The sequence below is a fragment of the Dipodomys spectabilis genome, unplaced genomic scaffold (genome assembly GCF_019054845.1).
Source record: "Dipodomys spectabilis isolate Male_0828 unplaced genomic scaffold, ASM1905484v1 ptg000263l, whole genome shotgun sequence".
Lineage (NCBI taxonomy): Eukaryota > Metazoa > Chordata > Mammalia > Rodentia > Heteromyidae > Dipodomys > Dipodomys spectabilis.
Genome location: NW_024870940.1, coordinates 2367179 through 2387394, shown reverse-complemented (window position 1 = coordinate 2387394; position 20216 = coordinate 2367179). Strand labels below are relative to the sequence as shown.

Genomic DNA, 20216 nt, shown 5'->3' with positions numbered 1-20216 from the left:
CCACAGCTGTGCCCCTTCTCACCGGTGGAGACGGGCACGTGCACCCTGGCGAGAGGGAAAACCAGGGCGCGTCGGGAGGTGGGCGGACGGGCAGGAGACGGTGTGTGCGGGCGGGGGGGGGGGGCGCTTGCTTCCCCGTGACACCACCCTGGAGGGGACGCAGGCTGCGTCAGCTCCCTGGCTCAGGCAGCCGGCAGCCTTTGTGTGCCCACTCCCTGTGCCCCCAGACCTCGCTCTGAGGGACGAGCCTTCCGCCACAAAGGCATACTGCCAGTCGTGTGGCAAGGAGTTAGATAGAAAGGGTTTTATTAACACACATGCATGCGCATACACACATAGAGAGATAAATGGAAAATACACAGGTGAATAGTGTTTTAAGAGAATGACAGACCAGAAGTAAATAGTAACAAGCTGTGTGAAATTAAGGAGCCTCTCTCAACAATTGCCCTAAGATTTGATGATGTGGTGTGTGCACATGCACGTACACATGCCAGTACTGAGGCCTGAACTCAGGCCCTTGTATTCACTTGGCTTTTTTTGCTTATGTCTGGCACTCTACCACTGAACCATTCTTCTGGCTTTTTGCTCGTGACTTAAAGGTAAGAGTCTGTAGAGTTTTCTGTCTGGGCTGGGATCAAACCATGACTCTCAGATCTCAGCCTTTAAATAACATAAACCACAGATGCCTGCTGCCAAAGGCTCTTTGTTTTTTTCTTAGTAGGTAAACATGTTTGACACTAAAGCAAAGTCATTTTAAAACAAATAAGAACTTTGGTCCTGACCACCACACATTGGTCAAATACTCCTAGGAAATAAATAATTGGTGTGGAAGACGGAGCCCTGAGCAGGTGTCCCGGCTCGGGTTTCGGGGGCTCGCTTTATCCCTGCCCAGGGAAGACGGGGGAGCCACACACAGCTTGCTCAGCCATTACAAAGGACAGAATTGGGAGCTGCACAGGTCTCATTTTCCCGAATAAGGAATTAAGAAAGTTGTAAAGAAAGTAAGGCGTGAGTGCTATGACCAAAATCCGTTCCCGAGCCCAGCCTTCTAGATTTTTATTGTGGCTCAACGTGGCCACCGGTGTGTTGGTTTATTGTGGCTCAACGTGGCCACCGGTGTGTCGGTTTTGTTGACGCTCTCCCTGTTTGGCAGGAAGCAGAACGTCGTCATCCAAGTGGTGAAGAAACTGCACGGCTTCTCGTTTTCCCCCGAGGTCTGCGAGACCACCACCCACGTGCTGGCCGGGAGGCCGCTCCGCACCCTGAACGTGCTGCTCGGCATGGCCCGAGGCTGCTGGGTCCTGTCCTACGAATGGGTAAGCCTGTGCCGGGGGCTCGGTCGGCGTGGCGGTCCCAGCGCTGGCTCTCGGAGTCAGAGCGGGTGTGCCATGGGCGCCCTGTGTCTTGCCTTCCCTTGGTCAGCCTGGGCCTCACTTGGGGAGAGAGCCAGGGAGCCCCCTCCACAGAATCCCCCCGCCAGCAGAAATCAGGTCAGAACGGACTTGGACCAAAAATACCACGTGTGTTTCTCACACTCAAAGGAGTGTTGCTCTCTGTTTGACCAAGAAATAATGTGACCCATGCTAGCGATGGTTTGAAAAGCCAGAAGAATTCAGTGCTTGTTTTTCCAGCTGGATTTACTTAGGATGGAAACATGTTCATTTAATCCCACTTGGAAATGTTTCATCTTGCGCACGTCCATACGTATATTATCTGCCCTATTTCTGTGCCTACAGGGTACTGTTTTAAATATATATCATCACTTCCCTAAATCATAAAAATCGAAGTGGTCTGCTCTCCATTCTGTTTCTACTTCGGTCCTCAGGCTGTAGTCCTCTGCAGCCTGGTTGTCTGATGAAGGACCATCAGTTACATGTGTTACAGGTAGCGCTCACCCTCCTCCTGTTCCTTCCCCAGGAATATGCTGTATTAATCCCTGTTCATTTAAGCGGTAGAATTACCCTGTAAAAGCAAACTCAGATGTATGTTAAGAATGGCTCTCTTCTTTCTCCTCTCTCTAGCTTTGTGTTAGAGAGGGTTTAAGAAATAAATGTAGGCTCAAAGTCACAGACTATGAAAGGTTGTACTAAAAAGAAAATACTTACTGGTAGCAGTTGGCTTACTTTATCTGCTTATGAACTAACAATGATACTGTGTCATCTGTGTGAAATATAGCTTACAATTCAGCTTCTGTGGATAAATTCCATTTTCTTTCCAATTCCGAATATCTGTGTGTCTTCATCAGCCATCCCTTCCCTCCCTCAGGTTTCAGAAGAGAAATATTTTATCTTTTTGCTAAAGATCTGTATCTGTACTTGGTTCTGTACCAGCGTGTTCCTCTGGGACTGGAGGCCATCCGGGAAGAGTCGATAAGAGAGTGCAGCAGTCCCTGCTGACTCACATTCAGACTCCCAGCCCAGGTGCCCGGACATCTCTGATGGAAACCTCTGGACCCAGGCCTAGGCTGCGAGGGTTGGCTGATTCAGAGAAAGGCGGGAGACACTGTTCAGCACACTTGCAATGCTTAGTTCGGGAAGATGACCCCGGGGTGCTCTATCGCACCGTGAGTGCATGCAGCACAGATGCAGCCCAGCAAGGAAAATAGTTAAAGGCACTTGAGTCAGACAGGAAGAAATCAGGCAACACAATTGTGTAGACAGATGCAAGAAATCTAATAACAAGCTAACCCTGAAATACGTAAATATAAGCTTAGTAAGCACATGTGGATCTGTCTGTTAAAAACCGGTAAGATTCTGATTTTAAAGAATTCAAAAACTACAAGAAGGGAGAGAAGGAAAGACACTATATGTGGATTGAAGGGTTCACCATAGTTCCAGTGTCACACCTCCCCCAAATGATCTATAGATTTGACCTGTTCCCAGACATCATCCCAGCAGAGTCTCAGAGATTCTAGAATTTATCTGGAGAAGCCTAAGATCTGGTCAGGGGAGGTGGTTTTGGAGGCAGGAGCAGATCTGGTCAAGGAAGGTGGTTTTGAAGGCAGGAGCCCAGTCGGAGGAGCGGCCCCAGCTCGCGCTAACGCATCCTCGGAGAGTCCAGGATGCCCACAGCACACGGCCTGGTGTTGGTGATGGGGCTGGAGGGCATCCCCGGGGTGAGGCCTGGTCCCTCCGGGGTGCGGTGCTGAGTAGGATCCTGGGTGCCTCACACGGAGCTCAGAGCCCCCTCCACATGGGTCACTAGGCAACTTTGGGGTGGAGAGCTCATAGAGATAAATGGGAGAAAAACCACCATGAACTTGGTACAGGTTAGAGTTCTTTACTATGCAGCAAAAGCAGGTTCTATAAGAGAAAAGATTGGTAATTTGGGCTTCATCAAAATTGAACATTTTACTTTAAAAGTAAATGTGAGAAACATTATGAAAAATATTACTGTCAGATATTTGTACTACTAACATTTGCAAATCTCGTGGCTGAAAAATTAAAAAAAAACAAAAAACAAAAAAACGGCACCAGTGGCTCACGCCTGTGATCCTAGCTACTCAGGAGGCTCAGATCTGAAGCTCACAGTTCAAAGCCAGCCTGGGCAGGAAAGTCTATGAGATTCTTATCTCCAGTAAACTACTCAGAAAAAGCCAGAGGTGGCCCTGTGGCTCAAGTGGTAGAGCACTCACCTTGAACACCAAGAGACTCAGCACCTAGGCCCAGAGTTTAAGCCCCAGGATCCCAGGATTGACAATAAATAAATAAATAAAATGGCCAGCCCAAGCCAGGCAGTAGTGACTCTCATCTCTAATCCTAGCTATTCACAAGTCTGAGATCTAAAGATCTCCGTTCAAAGCCAGCCCAGTCAGGAAACTGAGATTTATGTCTCCAGTTAACCAGCAAAGCAAGCCAGAGTGGAGCTGTGGTTCAGGTGGTAGCAGTAAAGCTAAGTGAAAGTGCTTACGCTCTGAATTTAAGCCCCACTACCAGTACACATGCACACACAAAGTAGCTAACCATCCCTCCCCCCAAAAAAACAATTTGTTTGAACAAATATTTACCAAAAATGTACAGATGGTAAATGAGGGCATGAAAACAGGTGCAGCATACTGAGGCACCCAAGAAAAGGCACTGAGAAGCCACAGGAGGAAGCTGCCTACCTAGTAGAACTGCTGAAGTAAAAGAGCAAGAAACCCTGGCAAGGCTGTGTGCCACCGGTGGGAGTGGAAATTTCCATAGACACCCCATAAAGCAGAGCTGCAGTTTTATAGAATGTCAGATATCTACTTTGTCTCACTCAACAGTTCCCCCCTACCTCGCCCCCAGGTACTTACCACCCTACAGAAATCAGAGCTTGGGGTCCAGGCAGAAATCTGCACATGGCTGTTTACGGCAGTTTTACTTAGGATGTCCCTGGGTGGTGAGCAGAAGTCCCAGAAATGGAAGAGAGTCCTAGCAGGAATGAAAGGGAAGCAAAGCTGGGCTAGTCCATTACCTTTGCGGTGCGGAGCAAACCATCTGAGGGGTCAGATACTGTCTGACCCCATCTCTGGGCTGCTCCGGAAAAGGCAAAACTGTCAGCAGGACGGACACAAGGAGCCGGGAGCTGAGACAGGTCTGGATGCCAGCAGCAGCCCCTGGGGTGTGTGAGGGGTAGGAACTCGTGTGTGTTTTCCCTGCCAGCACCGAGGACCCCATGCATGTGTGCACACACATGTGTAATGAACCAGTAAATTGTACTGCCTGTGAGTTTTCTCTAGAATGTTCATCCAAGAGGGCTCCTTACTTACTCAGAACCTGCCCTTGGATGTCTTCCACTTGGCATATTACCAGCCCTCAGCTGGGTACCTTCTCCGTTCACCTTTCCATCCTGTTGGCCTTATTGGGAACTGGAGAGTGCCCCATCCCGCATCAGCAGGCCGCCTCTGCACGACCTTGATCGTGCTCACAGCCGAGCGTGACTGGCCCTCGAGCACCACCCCTGCGTGAGCAGAGCACCTCTGGAGAAGTGCTTGACTCAGTCCTGCCCCTCATCCTGTCTCCCAGAACTGAGTCATTCCAGTGCTGAACCCAGACACCAAAATACTCTGCCCAAAAGGACCTGTGTAAATACCCCAAAGGTTAAGCACGTGGACAACATCATACCCACGAGCGGCAATCGCTTGAGGACTTGAACTGCCAGGCCCTTATTCAAATCACCGGGATGAAGTCGTCACTTCCAGATGGTTTCTTTCCACCAGGTACTGTTGAAACAAACCATTTTCCAAATGGTGGCCTGAGCTTAACTAAGGACCGACTCTGTTTTTCTGGGTCAGTTCTCTCAGAGACCTGGTCACGGCCATTGGGATGAAGCAGCGTCCCTGCAGGGCCTGGCTGCCTGGCTGGCTTCTCCTCCCGTGCCGGTGTGTCCCCCGTTCTTCCTATGGGTGCTGCTCGGCCAGGCCTGCCCCCTTCCCGCCGGGGAATACAGACTCCGGGCGCCCTTCCTCCCGTGCCTGCGCACCTTTGCCACCAGTGGCAGACGCGTCGGTGCTGTGGACACGGCGCACAGTGAGTGCCTGGAGTTGAGATCTGCCTGGTGTCGATGTGCGCCCTGGGGCCGCTCCCCAGCCCTGAGAGCACACGTGGGTCCGTGTGCACTGGTTACTGCTGACTTGCACCCTCCAGTGAACTAAATCTCTGCTGTCACAATGAGACAAATGGAGCTGCTGCTCCCTTCCAATTCTAAAAGAAATTCAGTAGGAGAAACCAAACTTTTCTCTAGGAGAAAACCACTGCTGCACCACCTAGACAGTCACTCCACGTAATTACCAAAATTGAGTAGCCAATTTAATCCGTAAGTAGTATAAAATGATAGATGACCTTCCCAGGTTGTAATTTTCTATAGGGTCAAGGTGTGGAGAGGTCACAGTCTATACGTTGATGGTGTTGTACAAGAAGTCCCTCTCCCCAGCCTGCCCTCTTCCAGCCTGTTTCCAGTGCCGTTGGGGGAGTCTTAAAATATTCTCTTTGGCTTACATTAGAAACTGGTCTCCAAGGAAAACATTACTGAGAGTGTTTTCATTTCAGGGTTTGTGTAGTGTTTTCTGGAAATTTCTGTGAAGGATCATTGTAGCGGTTCTTCAAAATCAGATGGTTGTCTGTGGGCAGTTAGTCATAGAAAAAAATCACGGCGATTCTGTAACAAAAGTCAGTTTAAATTTTTCCTTAAAGTTTTTTGTTTCTGTTGTTTTGCGGCTTGCTGGTGATTCTGCATGCTCATAGCAGTTTGTTCTTCCAGCGCAAACTCTTATTTTCAGGAAAGACAATAATTCATGTTTTTCCTGCTTCATGACTAAATTGTCTGGCAGATACCTAGAAAAGAAAATCATGTCCGGAGCTGCGCTGTTTCCTGTTCGTGGGAGACAGGAAGAAACACAACAGAAAATAAAGCAATGGATGTGACCACAGTGCCCCTGGAGACCTGAGCTGATTGTCGCATTGTGTTTGCGTGTGTTGCTATATGAATCTGTAGACCCTCACTTGGGACTTGTCGTTGTGGTCGATGTGCACTTGGGCACTGCCTTGTGCCCACTGGACGCGTCCCACAACCCAGTCTCCTCTCTCTCCCCAGTCCACTCCATGTGGCTGGGAACCCCCTCCCCCACCCCCATCCTCACCCCCTACCCTCACCCCTGCTGGAGGGCAAAGCAGTAGTCAGAATTCAGTCTGCATTGGGGTTTAAATTCTCATCTTGACAGTGTCATGAATAAAGCTTGATCAGAGGTTATAAAACTAGAGCAGTCATAGATATTCGGCCTTATATGTGTTTTATAGAAGTGGAGGAGGCAAGGTGACTCCAAACTACCTTTTTTTTTTTTAAACTAGAATATCTTAAGGTAGGAAATGTCATTTCCCAAGATGAGGCAGGGGAGAAAATGTGGACAGGGTTTGGGGTACAACAGGAAATTCTGGGATAGTTATATTGCGTTAGCACTTTCTAGCCAACATTCATGTAGAAAGGTGTATCAAATGTGTGTGTGTGTGTCCTAAGGAAAGAGATGGAGACTATAAATACCAATTTGGGAAGCGCCAGTGTGCAATGGCAGCCGTAGTGTGTGTTAACTGAATGTACGGTGTGGAGGTTGGGGTGTGGTGAGGCCCAGGCCTGAGCGCCCAGGGCCAGGCAACATGAGGCTCTGGGCAGGGGGACAGGTGGACAGGGAGACAGGAATGACACGTTGCATGCTAGCCGCACATGCTTTGCCTTTTTCAGTGAAAACATCTAAAAACCTGGACTAAGGTTTGAGATATTAGAGCAGAAGTTGCTATGCCAAGCCAGTAGTTTAAATGATAAGGCCAGAAAGCAGCCAGCAGTTCAGCCTTACGTAGCTTGTCTCCACCGAGCCCTCACAATACCGTGGACTCACTGTTCTTCCGTAGCTGTGTTTGACTTGCGGCCACGGCCCATGCTACCAGTTGTAAGCTCTTTCCAGCTCTGTCACCATAGCTTGCCTGTGGTTGAGAACTCCCGGATCTGGCTCAAGTCCATGTTGAGTTGTAGCACACATGCCGAGCTCACTTCTAGAAAACACCTCAGCTCTTTCCGGAGGTGCATCTTTACCTAGGTTTTGTCACTTCCTGACTGCAGAATTTTCACTGCTGTTTCAACCAACTCTCTGCTCTAATCGTGCAGAATGTCTCAACCAGAGGCAGTCATCAGAAGGGTCACCAGTGATTTGGCTGGTCTGGGTCTTTGGAGATACTGTGCTCAGCTATTTATCATTAGATACCTGTCAGTGACTTTGGCTGTGTCACTCACCGTCCACACTCTCAAGTGTCAGAGAGCGTCGAAGGTGAACACCACCGGCCTGTGGACAGGTCCCTCCTGGGAACTAGTGTTTTCCGCTGTGAAAAGTGACCTCTTCTGAATCCATTCATTTGTTGTTCTACCATTTGCCTATTGTGAACTGTGCCGCGGTACAGTAGACATTAAAACAAAAAGAGAACAAAGCAAACTTGTCATCCAAAGGCACAGAAAGAATGAACAGCAACCGTGGTACTTGCTTGTTGTCCCGCTTGGTGATAATTGCTGCTTTGGTTTCATACAAGTGATGCTTCTGCTTTTTATTCAAGCTACATTGGAATTTGTTATACTTCTTTGTTTTCATTTTGATAAGAAAAGTACGTGCTTCGGTTATTTATAAAGCTGTTTGGCGTTCACATGTAACTTCAGTGGTGAAATGCTGGGTCATTCTGGTCGTTGCTTAGCAGTATCGAAATGTGACTGAGCAGCTTTCGTCTCAGAATCTGAGAACAGCCTCCTTTCGTTCTGGGAAGCTGGAAAGGACTGGGTAAAATAACAAGCCAAGTTACTACCCTGCAAATATCTGTGTAGAGTGGAAATGACTTTATGGGAGATGACTCATGACATCTTAATATGCAACGTCTTTCATCATCTGATACGCGTCTATCAGCAAATATTAAACAGACTCGAGTCCTTAACTCTTGTATTTATTTTTTTTTTCGTGTTTTCTGGTTCTTGTCCATCACAAAGTGTTAGAATTCTCCCTTCTTGACAGGCCTTTGAGAATGGCAGAACGGTGCTTTGTAAACTGTGGTTGTATAGGGCAGCGCAAGGGCCGAGTCCAGAGCTCTGGCCCAGAGCAGGTTCGTGTGCTGAGGGCTCAGGGAGTGACCAGCGGACCAGCATTGGCTGTATAGGGAGCTGAGGACCAAGTAACGGTGTCTGAGGGTAGGTAGAGGACTTCCTGTACCGAAGGTTCGAAGACATGGAGTTATTCATCGGGTGGTTTACAGGTGCTCCTCATTGGTCAACACAATAATCATTTGTGGAAATTCTTCCATTTCTAAAATTCAGTGTAACGTTGCTTTACTGAGGAAGGTAGTACAGCTACTAAATAGATTTGTATCTTGTTTTTTTTTCTTTTTGTTGGTCGTGGGTCTTGAACTCTGGACCTGGGCACTGTCCCTCAGCTCTTCCGCTCAAGGCCAGCACTCTACCACTTGAGGCACAGTACCACTTCTGGTTTTCTGGTGGTTCATTGGAGATGAGAGTCTCACAGACTTTCCTGCCTGGGCTGACTTTGAACCACAATCCCCAGATCTCAGCCTCCTGAGTAGCTAGGATAACAGGCGTGAGCCGCTGGCGCCAAGCTTTAGATTTGTATTTTTTAAGAGCTTTATGGAACTGTAGGAAGCCTTTCTTGACTTTGTGAAATGCATTGGCAATACAGAGGAATGGCTTATTTTGGAACAAAGATTATTGCCTGGAGCTTGGCCAGTTCAAGCTGGTTTCTCTGGAAGACTGGACCTCCTCTGTTTTTGGCTCCCAGCATGCTCAAAAATAAGAACCCACTTACTTGTGATTAGAAATTATACCACTTGTATCTTTTTTTTCTCCTTGTATTCAGTGTAACCTAGAAATTGCTATTCTATGATCACTTAATTATTTGATTCCTTGTGGTAGGTGACGGTGTGTTACGCATTCCTGTTCCAGGGCCTTCCTCAGAGCTGTGGGGCGGAAGATCGGCTCCTCCTAGCTGCTTGGGTTCCCTGTGTGTAACCAGCGTTTCACGGTGCAGTGGGGAGGAGCCACAGGTGTCATTACTCCTGCCCCAATAGGGCTGGAGACGTTTCCTGCCAGGTATCGTCCAAGCCCGAACAAAACTGTCAGGACAGACAGATGGCTATGAGCAGCGGCAGGGAGCATTTGAGGGGCATGCGTGTCTGTCCCGTCATGGGCCTGACCCCCTCCCGCTCTGCGGGGAACTGGAGTGAGTGCAGACCCACAACCCAGGCAAGGTGCGGGTAAAGTCTCATGAAAAAGCGATTTCAAAGAAGTAGTGTCCAAATGGTGAACAGACAATCAGATGGTTTACCACAGCTGGGGCCAGGGAGAGTTATAGGGAGGGAGGATGGTGGTAAAAGTGACCACCCCTCCCCCCTGCTCCGCCCCCTCCCTCCCCCTGCTCCTTGCCCTTCCTTCCCCCTCCCTCCTCCCCTCACCCCTGCTCCTCACCCTTCCCCTTACCCCTCCCCTCACCCCTACTTCTCACCCCTTCCCCCCTCCCTCACCGCTGCTCCTCATCCCTCCCCTCATCCCTGCTCCTCACCCTTCCCTCCGCTCCTCCCCTGCTACTCACCCCCACACCTCTGCTCTTCAACCCGCCTCTACCCCTGCTTCTCCCTTCCCCTCCCCTCACCCCTGCTCCTCACCCCTCCCCTCACCCCTGCTCCTCACCCCACCCCTCACCCCTGCTCCTCCCCCTCCCCTCACCCCTGCTCCTCACCCTTCCCCTCACCCCTGCTCCTCACCCCTCCCTCACCCCTGCTCCTCACCCCTCCCTCACCCCTGCTCCTCACCCTTCCCCTCACCCCTGCTCCTCACCCTTCCCCTCACCCCTGCTCCTCCCCCTCCCTCACCCCTGCTCCTCACCCTTCCCCTCACCCCTGCTCCTCACCCCTCCCTCACCCCTGCTCCTCACCCTTCCCCTCACCCCTGCTCCTCACCCCTCCCTCACCCCTGCTCCTCACCCTTCCCCTCACCCCTGCTCCTCACCCTTCCCCTCACCCCTGCTCCTCACCCCTCCCTCACCCCTGCTCCTCACCCCTCCCTCACCCCTGCTCCTCACCCTTCCCCTCACCCCTGCTCCTCACCCTTCCCCTCACCCCTGCTCCTCCCCCTCCCTCACCCCTGCTCCTCACCCTTCCCCTCACCCCTGCTCCTCACCCCTCCCTCACCCCTGCTCCTCACCCTTCCCCTCACCCCTGCTCCTCACCCCACCCCTCACCCCTGCTCCTCCCCCTCCCTCACCCCTGCTCCTCACCCCTCCCTCCCCCTTCCTCACCCCTCCCTCCCCCTTCCTCACTCCTCCCTCACCCCTACTCCTCACCCCTGCTCCTCACCCCTCCCTCACCCTCCCTCACCCCTCCCTCACCCCTCCCTCACCCCTGCTCCTCACCCCTCCCTCACCCTCCCTCACCCCTCCCTCACCCCTGCTCCTCACCCTTCCCCTCACCCCTGCTCCTCACCCCACCCCTCACCCCTGCTCCTCACCCCTCCCTCACCCCTGCTCCTCACCCCTCCCTCACCCCTGCTCCTCACCCTTCCCCTCACCCCTGCTCCTCACCCCTCCCTCACCCTCCCTCACCCCTCCCTCCCCCTTCCTCACTCCTCCCTCACCCCTGCTCCTCATCCCTCCCCTCATCCCTGCTCCTCACCCCTTTCTCCCCCTCCTTCCCCCCTGCTTTTCCCCCTCCCTCCCTCCACAACTCCCTCTCCCTCACCCCTGCTTTTCTTTCCTTCCTCCCCTCACCCCGTTCCTCACCCCTCCCTCACCCTCCCTCACCCCTCCCTCCCCCTTCCTCACTCCTCCCTCACCCCTGCACCTCATCCCTCCATCATCCCTGCTCCCCCCCTTCCCTCCCCTCTGCTCCTCCCCTGCTACTCACCCCCACACCTCTGCTCCTCCCCCCTCCCTCACCTCTGCTCCTCTCCCTTCCTCTCACCCTGCCTCTCCCCCCCTGCTCCTCCCCCCTCCCTCACCTCTGCTCCTCTCCCTCCCTCACCTCTGCTCCTCTCCCTCCCTCACCTCTGCTCCTCCCCCTCCCTCACCCCTGCTCCTCCCCCCTCCCTCACCTCTGCTCCTCTCCCTTCCTCTCACCCTGCCTCTCCCCCCCTGCTCCTCCCCCCTCCCTCACCCCTGCTCCTCCCCCTCCCTCACCCCTGCTCCTCCCCCCTCCCTCACCTCTGCTCCTCTCCCTTCCTCTCACCCTGCCTCTCCCCCCCTGCTCCTCCCCCCTCCCTCACCCCTGCTCCTCCCCCCTCCCTCACCTCTGCTCCTCTCCCTTCCTCTCACCCTGCCTCTCCCCTCCTGCTCCTCCCCCCTCCCTCACCCCTGCTCCTCCCCCCTCCCTCACCCCTGCTCCTCCCCCTCCCTCACCCCTGCTCCTCCCCCCTCCCTCACCTCTGCTCCTCTCCCTTCCTCTCACCCTGCCTCTCCCCTCCTGCTCCTCACCCCTCCCTCACCACCTTCTTCCCACCTATCCCTTTGTGGTGGTTCAAGCGGCTGCATGGGCCCCTGCTGGGTTAAGGGTAGATTTCTGATTGCTCAGGGGTGGGCAGGCTCCTGTGGGTTAAGCCTGTAGCCGAGGCTTCTGTCAGGTTTGATTTGCGGTTGGCTAGTGAGTGTTGGAACAGCATGAAATGTGTTGTATGCAAAAAATCGTGTAGTTCTGCCCTAGAAGACCTCCCCCTTTTATGTTATGCACCAAATACACGATTTTTATTTGTTAATTTAAAAAAGTCAGATAGGGAGGGTGTGGTTGAGTGGCAGAGTTCTTGCCTGGTATGTGGGAAGACCTGGGCCCCTTCCCCAGCACCAAAAAGAAAAGAAAAGGGTCTATAAATAAAAAGACAAGGAAGAAAAGAATGAAATGACATGGAAAAAATTTAAGGCACTTGTTCGCACTGGCCATGGGTGAGAATGGCAGGCCATTCAGCAGACGCTAGATTCAGCTTGCTGAGGGAGAACTGCACAGAGTTCTGGTAGGGATGAACTCAGCCTTTGGTTGTTGTCTTGTCTAGTTCTGTTTTAGAATTGGTACTAGTTTTAAATGTGGATTTTTGGTTTTGTGGCCATGTAGGGTTCTAACGTACCCCAGCCTCCCAGCCACAGGGGTTCAAACTTCCCCTTATAGCATCCTAAAAAGCCTGCTTTCTGTGGTTGGACTAATTCATGGAGAGTCCAGGGGCCTGAGGCTGGTGGCCGATCCTTCTCTAGACCTATGCTGGATTCCACTTCAAACTATGCAGCCAGTCCGGGCACCCTCCCACCCCCAAAGCCAGCCCTGCATCACCCGCATTATGAGACTTCCATGGAGTTGCTGGTCGGGAAGTCAGGCACAGCTCTGTCTCTAATTCCCACTTGAGGTCTGGTCTGCGGGGACCTGGGGACCAGATCTGAAAGCAGAGGCCTGCAGGGCTCAGGAGAGGTGAGTTCCAGGGAGAAGTAGCCTCCAAAAGTTAAAAACCCCATTTGTGGCACTCAACTTGCTACATGGAAGATGTGGAAGGTTGTTGTCGTGGATGCTTAAGTAACGCGGCCCAGTAAAGGCCGTCCCCTCAGTGAGTGATCGCCGCATTGGCACAGTGCCATGCCCTGCCTTATTTTTATCTCCATATGACATTAATTCATGGGATGACTAAAGAAATTAAATTGACCAATCTCTGTACCATAATTTTACTGTAACTGCCTTAGGTTCTATTTTGTTAACATTTAGAAAAGGACAAACTCGGAGAACGTGGATTTTATCCGCAGGTTGTTGGAATCCCACTGGCATTTCCGTGTGGCTTGTCCTTCAGTTTCAGCACCACCGCATTGTAGGAGTGGTTCCCTGGCTTTGCTCATTGGCACCTCGTGATTCCCAACATTCTGTCTTCCATTGCTTCGTGTCTGAAGTGAGCCCCATTCTAAGCCATCCCATTTTGTATCCTGGGCTAATCACAGGGACTCATAGATGGTACAGCTGTGATTACAAACATTGTCTGATAAAAAGGTAAGGTAAGCACTTCACTACCCATGAAGACCAGACAGCACCGGCGATTGGGGTGTAGATGGCCAGTTTTCTAATACTTTCTTTCCTTGAACTAATCTTGATAAGCTGAGCCTCCTTCTCTCCCATCCTCTCCCTCGCCCCTTCTCTCAGTAGTGGGGCCTGGGGAAGGGGCAGGGGGAGAGGGAGAAGGAGGGGAGTGGGAGAGGGAGAGAGAGAGAAGAAAACCGAAAGGGACTTAATTGACAAAATGCCCCCACACTAAGCTGGGAGTGCAGCTCTGCCTGTTGTCTGGGCCCTGCGCCCTGGGTGCGGCTTCCCCAGTCTGACCGGCAGTGTCCCACACCCGTACTGCCCAGCACATTGGAATAGCAATGGTGTTTCGCGACACCTTGCTGTCTGACCAGCCAGTCGGCCTCAGCACTTGCCTAACCAAGCCAACATCACTTCTGTCTCCCTTCCGTGTTCTTCTCATGGACAGTGGACTTTGTGCGCATTGATGGTCCTCTGGGGACCTTCTCTTCCTTCTTCCAGGTGGGGTGTTTGCTGCTTCCGAAGGCTCCCAGCACACTGCGGGAGAGAGAACTTCCTATAGAGGTTCCAGTACCTCGCTTGGGTTTAGTGTTTATTGGTCTCGGGCTCTCACTGAAGTCCCCACAGATGAGTGGATAATGGATAATGTAGCTGTTGAATAAATAAGTGCATCTGTTTGTAGTAAGAGCCACATTGGTACTAAGAGTTGCATTCCACTTCTGAATCCCTGTGCCTGCATTTCCCTAGGAAAAGAAATATTGTTCTTGCATGTTAAGTATTAGCTTTAATTTATACAGAAGGAAGTTCTTAAGATTAATCTCCCATAGATGGTACTATGCACTGGAAACTACCAAAAAAAAAAAAAAAGGAGCCACAGACCCATTCCTGGTCATCCAGCGTGAAGAGCTTAAGCGTTGCATAGCAAACTCAAAAAAAGGGATAAGCTCTCTGAGTGTAAGAAATAAAAATGCAGATTAAAATTAAACATAGGCATGCAGTTCAGTTTGATTATCTTGGCCATGAAGTTCTGGTGGATAGAAATACAGATTTTGTGTAGGAAGCTTGGGTATGAAATAGACATGACTTCCAAGTTGCAAACATTTTTTAACAAAAAACGAAAACATCGTTTTGATCATCTAGTAGTGTACAGTCAAGTAATTAAAATAAAATGATGATGATGATGATGATGATGGAGGAGATGTAGAACAAGTGACTTGTGAAACATTTTCTTCACCCAGACTCTTGGGTTTTCAGAAGACAGAATTCTTTCCAACTGTTTGCCAGTACTGGAAACAAAGTCACAAGTGAAGAAAGATTGCCTTTGAATTTGGGCCTGTGCCCTGGCTATTCACAGCTATTTATTTACTTACTTGTTCTTTGTCATCCACCCATCCATTCATCCAACCAACCATTTATGAATTCATTGTGTGTTTTTATCATTCTAGGAGTCAAACCCAGGGTCTTAACTACAGTGTTCTACTACTGAACTATACCCCCTTTCTAGATTTTTTAAATTCACAAAATCCTGAGTTATTTGTGGCAGGTTATGTGTAAGTAACTGTATAAAGTGGAGAGTTGGATTTTTAGCAGTATGGGAATTTGAACTCAGTGCCTTGCATTTGCTAGTCTATACAGTCCCACTTGATCTCCTTATTAGATGAGATAGGCTTTTGGTAACTTTTCCCCAGGCTGACCTTGAGCAAAACCTCCCTGATCTCTGCTTCCCAAGGAGATGGCATGACAGTGTACATAGTACCTCATATACCTAAAAACAGGTCGCTGCTTAAATATTTGACCTCACACAGATAACCACTCAGATTTGTAGCCCTGAGGAGGGCTCTTCTTAATGCGCATCACCCCGGTGCAGTGCATGTGGGTAGTGTTCCGGGCGTGTGGAGGGCTTTGTGCTGCTCTCTGTTTGGTTTCTGCGGTAAGCGGAGCGAGTTTTGATGATGGCCTGATAACCCCACGATTAAGTTCTGTGTGTTGCATCTCTTGCAGGTACTGTGGTCTTTGGAGCTGGGTCACTGGATTTCTGAGGAACCTTTTGAACTTTCAACTCACTTCCCTGCTGCTCCTGTAAGTCGCTGTTGTGACAATCAATGCAGTTTGGTGTTCTCAGGAAATTCTTAGAAGCATAGCGCAACTTACTAACAGCAGGCATGCTGAAACTAAGAACACATATTTACACAATGTAGGAACGCTCACCTACTTATCTGTAGGAGCACATGTGTGGATACTCTGTGAAAAGTAGTGAAAATGTGATTACAAAGGCCCACAGGATAAAGAAAACGACATGAAGAAACTAGATTCTCAGAAAGGAAGGTAGCAATAGAGTTTAATTTTTGTTCTAAAAAAGATGCTTTTGTTGTAAGTGGAAGTTTCACTCGTAGATACAAATATTGTGCCTTGATTGTGGCGCGGTCATTATTATACTTTGATTTCTCTTTTCCTAAATGCCACTTAAGTGTTACTGACTTGTAAGAATTTCAGATGTTTATTGAGAAGTTCCAGGTTCTAAATTTTTCAGATTGAGGATACAAAAATGAGCAGAGTCTGGTTTGATTGGGAGCTGGACTCTGTAAGAAGCTGCCTTCTGTTTTCAAGCTTGTTGACTCGTCTGAGGCAGTCTGTTCTTGTAGAAGGTGAGGGTGGGAGGTCCGCAGGGCTCCTGTTGTGCAGTTCCCCGGCGCGGCCCCGCGGAGGCCCGCTCTGTGCTATCCTCACTGCCGCTGACGAGGTGGCTGCTTGTTTCTGTTCTCATGTTTAAGGTGACTGTTGGGATTTCCTTTTGACTTTGTAAATTTTTTTAAAGAGAGGAAATAAGAAGTCCTCCCAGGGAGACTGTTTGTTTGAACTACTGAGTAAGGAATTGAAGTATAGAGTGAAAACACCAATTCCTCCCATTCTTGTGCTGAGAGATTGTGGATAACCCCGAACAGTGAGCAGTATGGTAGCACAGCTAGTCTCTGGAATCTGCATTCCCTGCCTGCACTCGAAGCGGCATGTCCCCCCGTTTCTCCTGCATTCTCCTCTCCCCCCCTTGCTGGATACCTGCGCTGTGGCTGTGGAGCTCTGGAGCCTCCTGAGTATCTTGTGCATTTCTAACTTGATAGGCCCATGACGCCCCTGTCGAGGTTTTCACGCTCTCTTCAGCATGGTGGGAGGGTCCCCCGCCGGACTCTGAGCGCGCAGCAGCTCACCAGGTCCTGATGCTGAGGCTGGGGTGGCAGGGATAAGCCGCATCCGCAGAGGAAAATGGGGCAGGAAGCAAGGAAGACAGACATGCAGGAAGTGCCAGCAGCAGACGACCCCAGACTTCCTCTCCACTGACTCAGATTCCCTACACAGATGTCCATTAGTACAAGATGCACTATGCAAACTGCAAAAGAAGGTAAAATCGAAGGAACTACATTTGCAGTCCCAAGCATTTAGCAGTGTTCCCAGATTTTTTTCCACACATTTGAGTAGACTCTGCATGGTTGGTTTTGTTTTGCATTCTAAAGCATTTCATTTGCTAATGAGCTTCAGCATATTACTAAGGTGAATTATATTTCTCCTTAATAAATTTAGAGACGAGTCCTGAGACTATAGCTTTGTATTTTTCTTTTTGGTCAGTCGTGGGGCTTGAACTCTGGGCCTGGGCGCTGTCCCTCAGCTCTTCACTAGCCCTCTACCACTTGAGCCACAGCGCCACTTCCAGCCTTTTCTCTGTATGTGGTGCTGAGGAATCGAACCCCAGGCTTCATGCATGCAGGGCAAGCACTGTACCACTGAGCCACCTTTCTAGCCAGAGACTATAGCTTGTAAGTGGCTTAAACAGAATGATTTTTGTCAGCATAAATTAAATGTTAGCATAGTTTTCTAAAATATGTCTTACTAGAAGAGAAAATAGACCTCTGCATGAAACTAAATGTATAATTTTCCCATTAAATATCAAATGTTTGCTTGTCATGAGGCACAGTTGTCATAATCAGTTTACAAAAACTGTAAATATTATCATGAAAGTTAAACATCATTTCATCTAATAAGTTATATTTAATTACTAAAAATACCTTCATATTTCACAGCCAGGCCAAACAGATAGTAAATCATCATACAAACACCCACCCAGTGATTTCAGAGCTCCTGGAAGTTCTCACTTTTTGCAGTATGTATTCTTTGAGCATTAAATTAAAACTAAGCAGTCAACAGATAATATAAATATACTGTTTCAGAAGGAACATTTGAAGCACCTAGGAGGAATAAAAAATGCACTTTTTTCAGAATATTGAACTGTGATAGCCACTTCCTGGGAATCCCTGAATGCACATATATGTTTTATGGCTTACAGAGTGTGGTATTCCTTTTCGGTGAGCTAGCGAGGTGAGCTCAGGACCCAGGGCTGTGTACATAGTCTGCAGACAGTGACAGTGCCCGGAGGAGCGCGGCTCCGGGGCCCTGTGTGGCACTGGCATTCTGCTTTCCAGTTATTTACGACAGCTCGCCCGGGACGTGCTTGGTTGTGGTGTAGACGCACAGGCTGCAGTGGTTGGGGTGACGAGCCCTGAGTTCACCTCTGTGAGACCACAGAGCCACGGCACTGCTTCCTCGGGTTTCCCTGGGTTCACGGAGCGAGGCAGGCCCAAGTGGCGAGGTGCTTGGGCTCTCTCGGGCCTGCAGCTCCGGAGCACCCAGGCAGTGTCTGGTCAACGCGTTGGGCGCAGAACAGTCTTCCTGGTGCAGACGCTCAGAAGTCTGCCGGTCGGATCATCATGGTTGTAGCCTTGAGTGAGTAGCCTGACCCCCTCCAGTAATACCACTTAATTCCGTTGAACTTGTTCGTGTTCTGCCTCTGTGGGTAGTACATTCCATTCAAGTTCGAAGGCCCACACGCATCGAACCACCAACCTGTGGGAGCAGAGCATCAAAGGAGTTAGGACCAAGCAGAGGCCACGGGACGCAGACGCAGAAGGGCTCCCCCAGGCCCAGGCCACATTCCCACCCGCCGTGCTGGCACACGCACATCCTCACGCCGAAACCTGTGGCCCCGCCAGGAGCGCATGTCCCGCCACACCCCGTGTCCTCGTGGCTTCTGAGTGTGTCCCTCACCACACCCCGTGTCCTCGTGACTTCTGAGTGTGTCCCTTACCACACCCCGTGTCCTCGTGGCTTCTGAGTGTGTCCTCACCACACCCCGTGTCCTCGTGGCTTCTGAGTGTGTCCCTCACCACACCCCGTGTCCTCGTGGCTTCTGAGTGTGTCCCTTACCACACCCCGTGTCCTCGTGGCTTCTGAGTGTGTCCTCACCACACCCCGTGTCCTCGTGGCTTCTGAGTGTGTCCCTCACCACACCTCGTGTCCTCGTGGCTTCTGAGTGTGTCCCTCACCACACCCCGTGTCCTCGTGGCTTCTGAGTGTGTCCCTCACCACACCCCGTGTCCTCGTGGCTTCTGAGTGTGTCCCTGCCACACCCCGTGTCCTCGTGGCTTCTGAGTGTGTCCTCACCACACCCCGTGTCCTCGTGGCTTCTGAGTGTGTCCTCACCACACCCCGTGTCCTCGTGGCTTCTGAGTGTGTCCCTCACCACACCCCGTGTCCTCGTGGCTTCTGAGTGTGTCCCTCACCACACCTCATGTCCTCGTGGCTTCTGAGTGTGTCCCTCACTGCACCCCGTGTCCTCGTGGCTTCTGAGTGTGTCCCTCACTGCACCCCGTGTCCTCGTGGCTTCTGAGTGTGTCCCTCACCACACCCCGTGTCCTCGTGGCTTCTGAGTGTGTCCCTCACCACACCCCGTGTCCTCGTGGCTTCTGAGTGTGTCCCTCCACACCCCGTGTCCTCGTGGCTTCTGAGTGTGTCCCTCACCACACCTCGTGTCCTCGTGGCTTCTGAGTGTGTCCCTCACCACACCCCGTGTCCTCGTGGCTTCTGAGTGTGTCCCTCCACACCCCGTGTCCTCGTGGCTTCTGAGTGTGTCCCTCACCACACCTCGTGTCCTCGTGGCTTCTGAGTGTGTCCCGCCGCATCCCGTGTCCTCGTGGCTTCTGAGTGTGTCCCTCACCACACCCTGTGTCCTCGTGGCTTCTGAGTGTGTCCCTCACTACACCCCGTGTCCTCGTGGCTTCTGAGTGTGTCCCTCACCACACCTCATGTCCTCGTGGCTTCTGAGTGTGTCCCTCACTGCACCCCGTGTCCTCGTGGCTTCTGAGTGTGTCCCTCACCACACCCCGTGTCCTCGTGGCTTCTGAGTGTGTCCCTCACCACACCCCGTGTCCTCGTGGCTTCTGAGTGTGTCCCTCACCACACCCCGTGTCCTCGTGGCTTCTGAGTGTGTCCCTCACCACACCCCGTGTCCTCGTGGCTTCTGAGTGTGTCCCTCACCACACCCCGTGTCCTCGTGGCTTCTGAGTGTGTCCCTCCACACCCCATGTCCTCGTGGCTTCTGAGTGTGTCCCTCACCACACCCCGTGTCCTCGTGGCTTCTGAGTGTGTCCCTCCACACCTCGTGTCCTCGTGGCTTCTGAGTGTGTCCCGCCGCATCCCGTGTCCTCGTGGCTTCTGAGTGTGTCCCTCACCACACCCTGTGTCCTCGTGGCTTCTGAGTGTGTCCCTCACTACACCCCGTGTCCTCGTGGCTTCTGAGTGTGTCCCTCACCACACCCCGTGTCCTCGTGGCTTCTGAGTGTGTCCCTCCACACCCCG

The 20216-nt window shown here is 51.1% G+C and overlaps 2 protein-coding genes across 4 annotated transcripts in view; one reads left to right on the top strand and one right to left on the bottom strand.

Moving 5' to 3' along the window:
- Mcph1 (microcephalin 1) overlaps positions 1-20216 on the top strand; it is a 151436-nt gene that overhangs the window by 37429 nt on the left and 93791 nt on the right. Inside the window, exons 11-12 of the mRNA XM_042699854.1 lie at positions 1154-1316; positions 15537-15614. Of these exons, the coding sequence (XP_042555788.1) occupies positions 1154-1316; positions 15537-15614 (241 nt within the window). The remainder of the gene's footprint in view (positions 1-1153; positions 1317-15536; positions 15615-20216) is intronic.
- Angpt2 (angiopoietin 2) overlaps positions 17551-20216 on the bottom strand; it is a 45392-nt gene continuing 42726 nt past the window's right edge. For all 3 annotated transcript variants that reach the window (XM_042699855.1, XM_042699857.1, XM_042699856.1), the window contains one exon: positions 17551-18425. In XM_042699855.1, the coding sequence (XP_042555789.1) occupies positions 18265-18425 (161 nt within the window). In that variant the 3' untranslated portion in view covers positions 17551-18264. The remainder of the gene's footprint in view (positions 18426-20216) is intronic.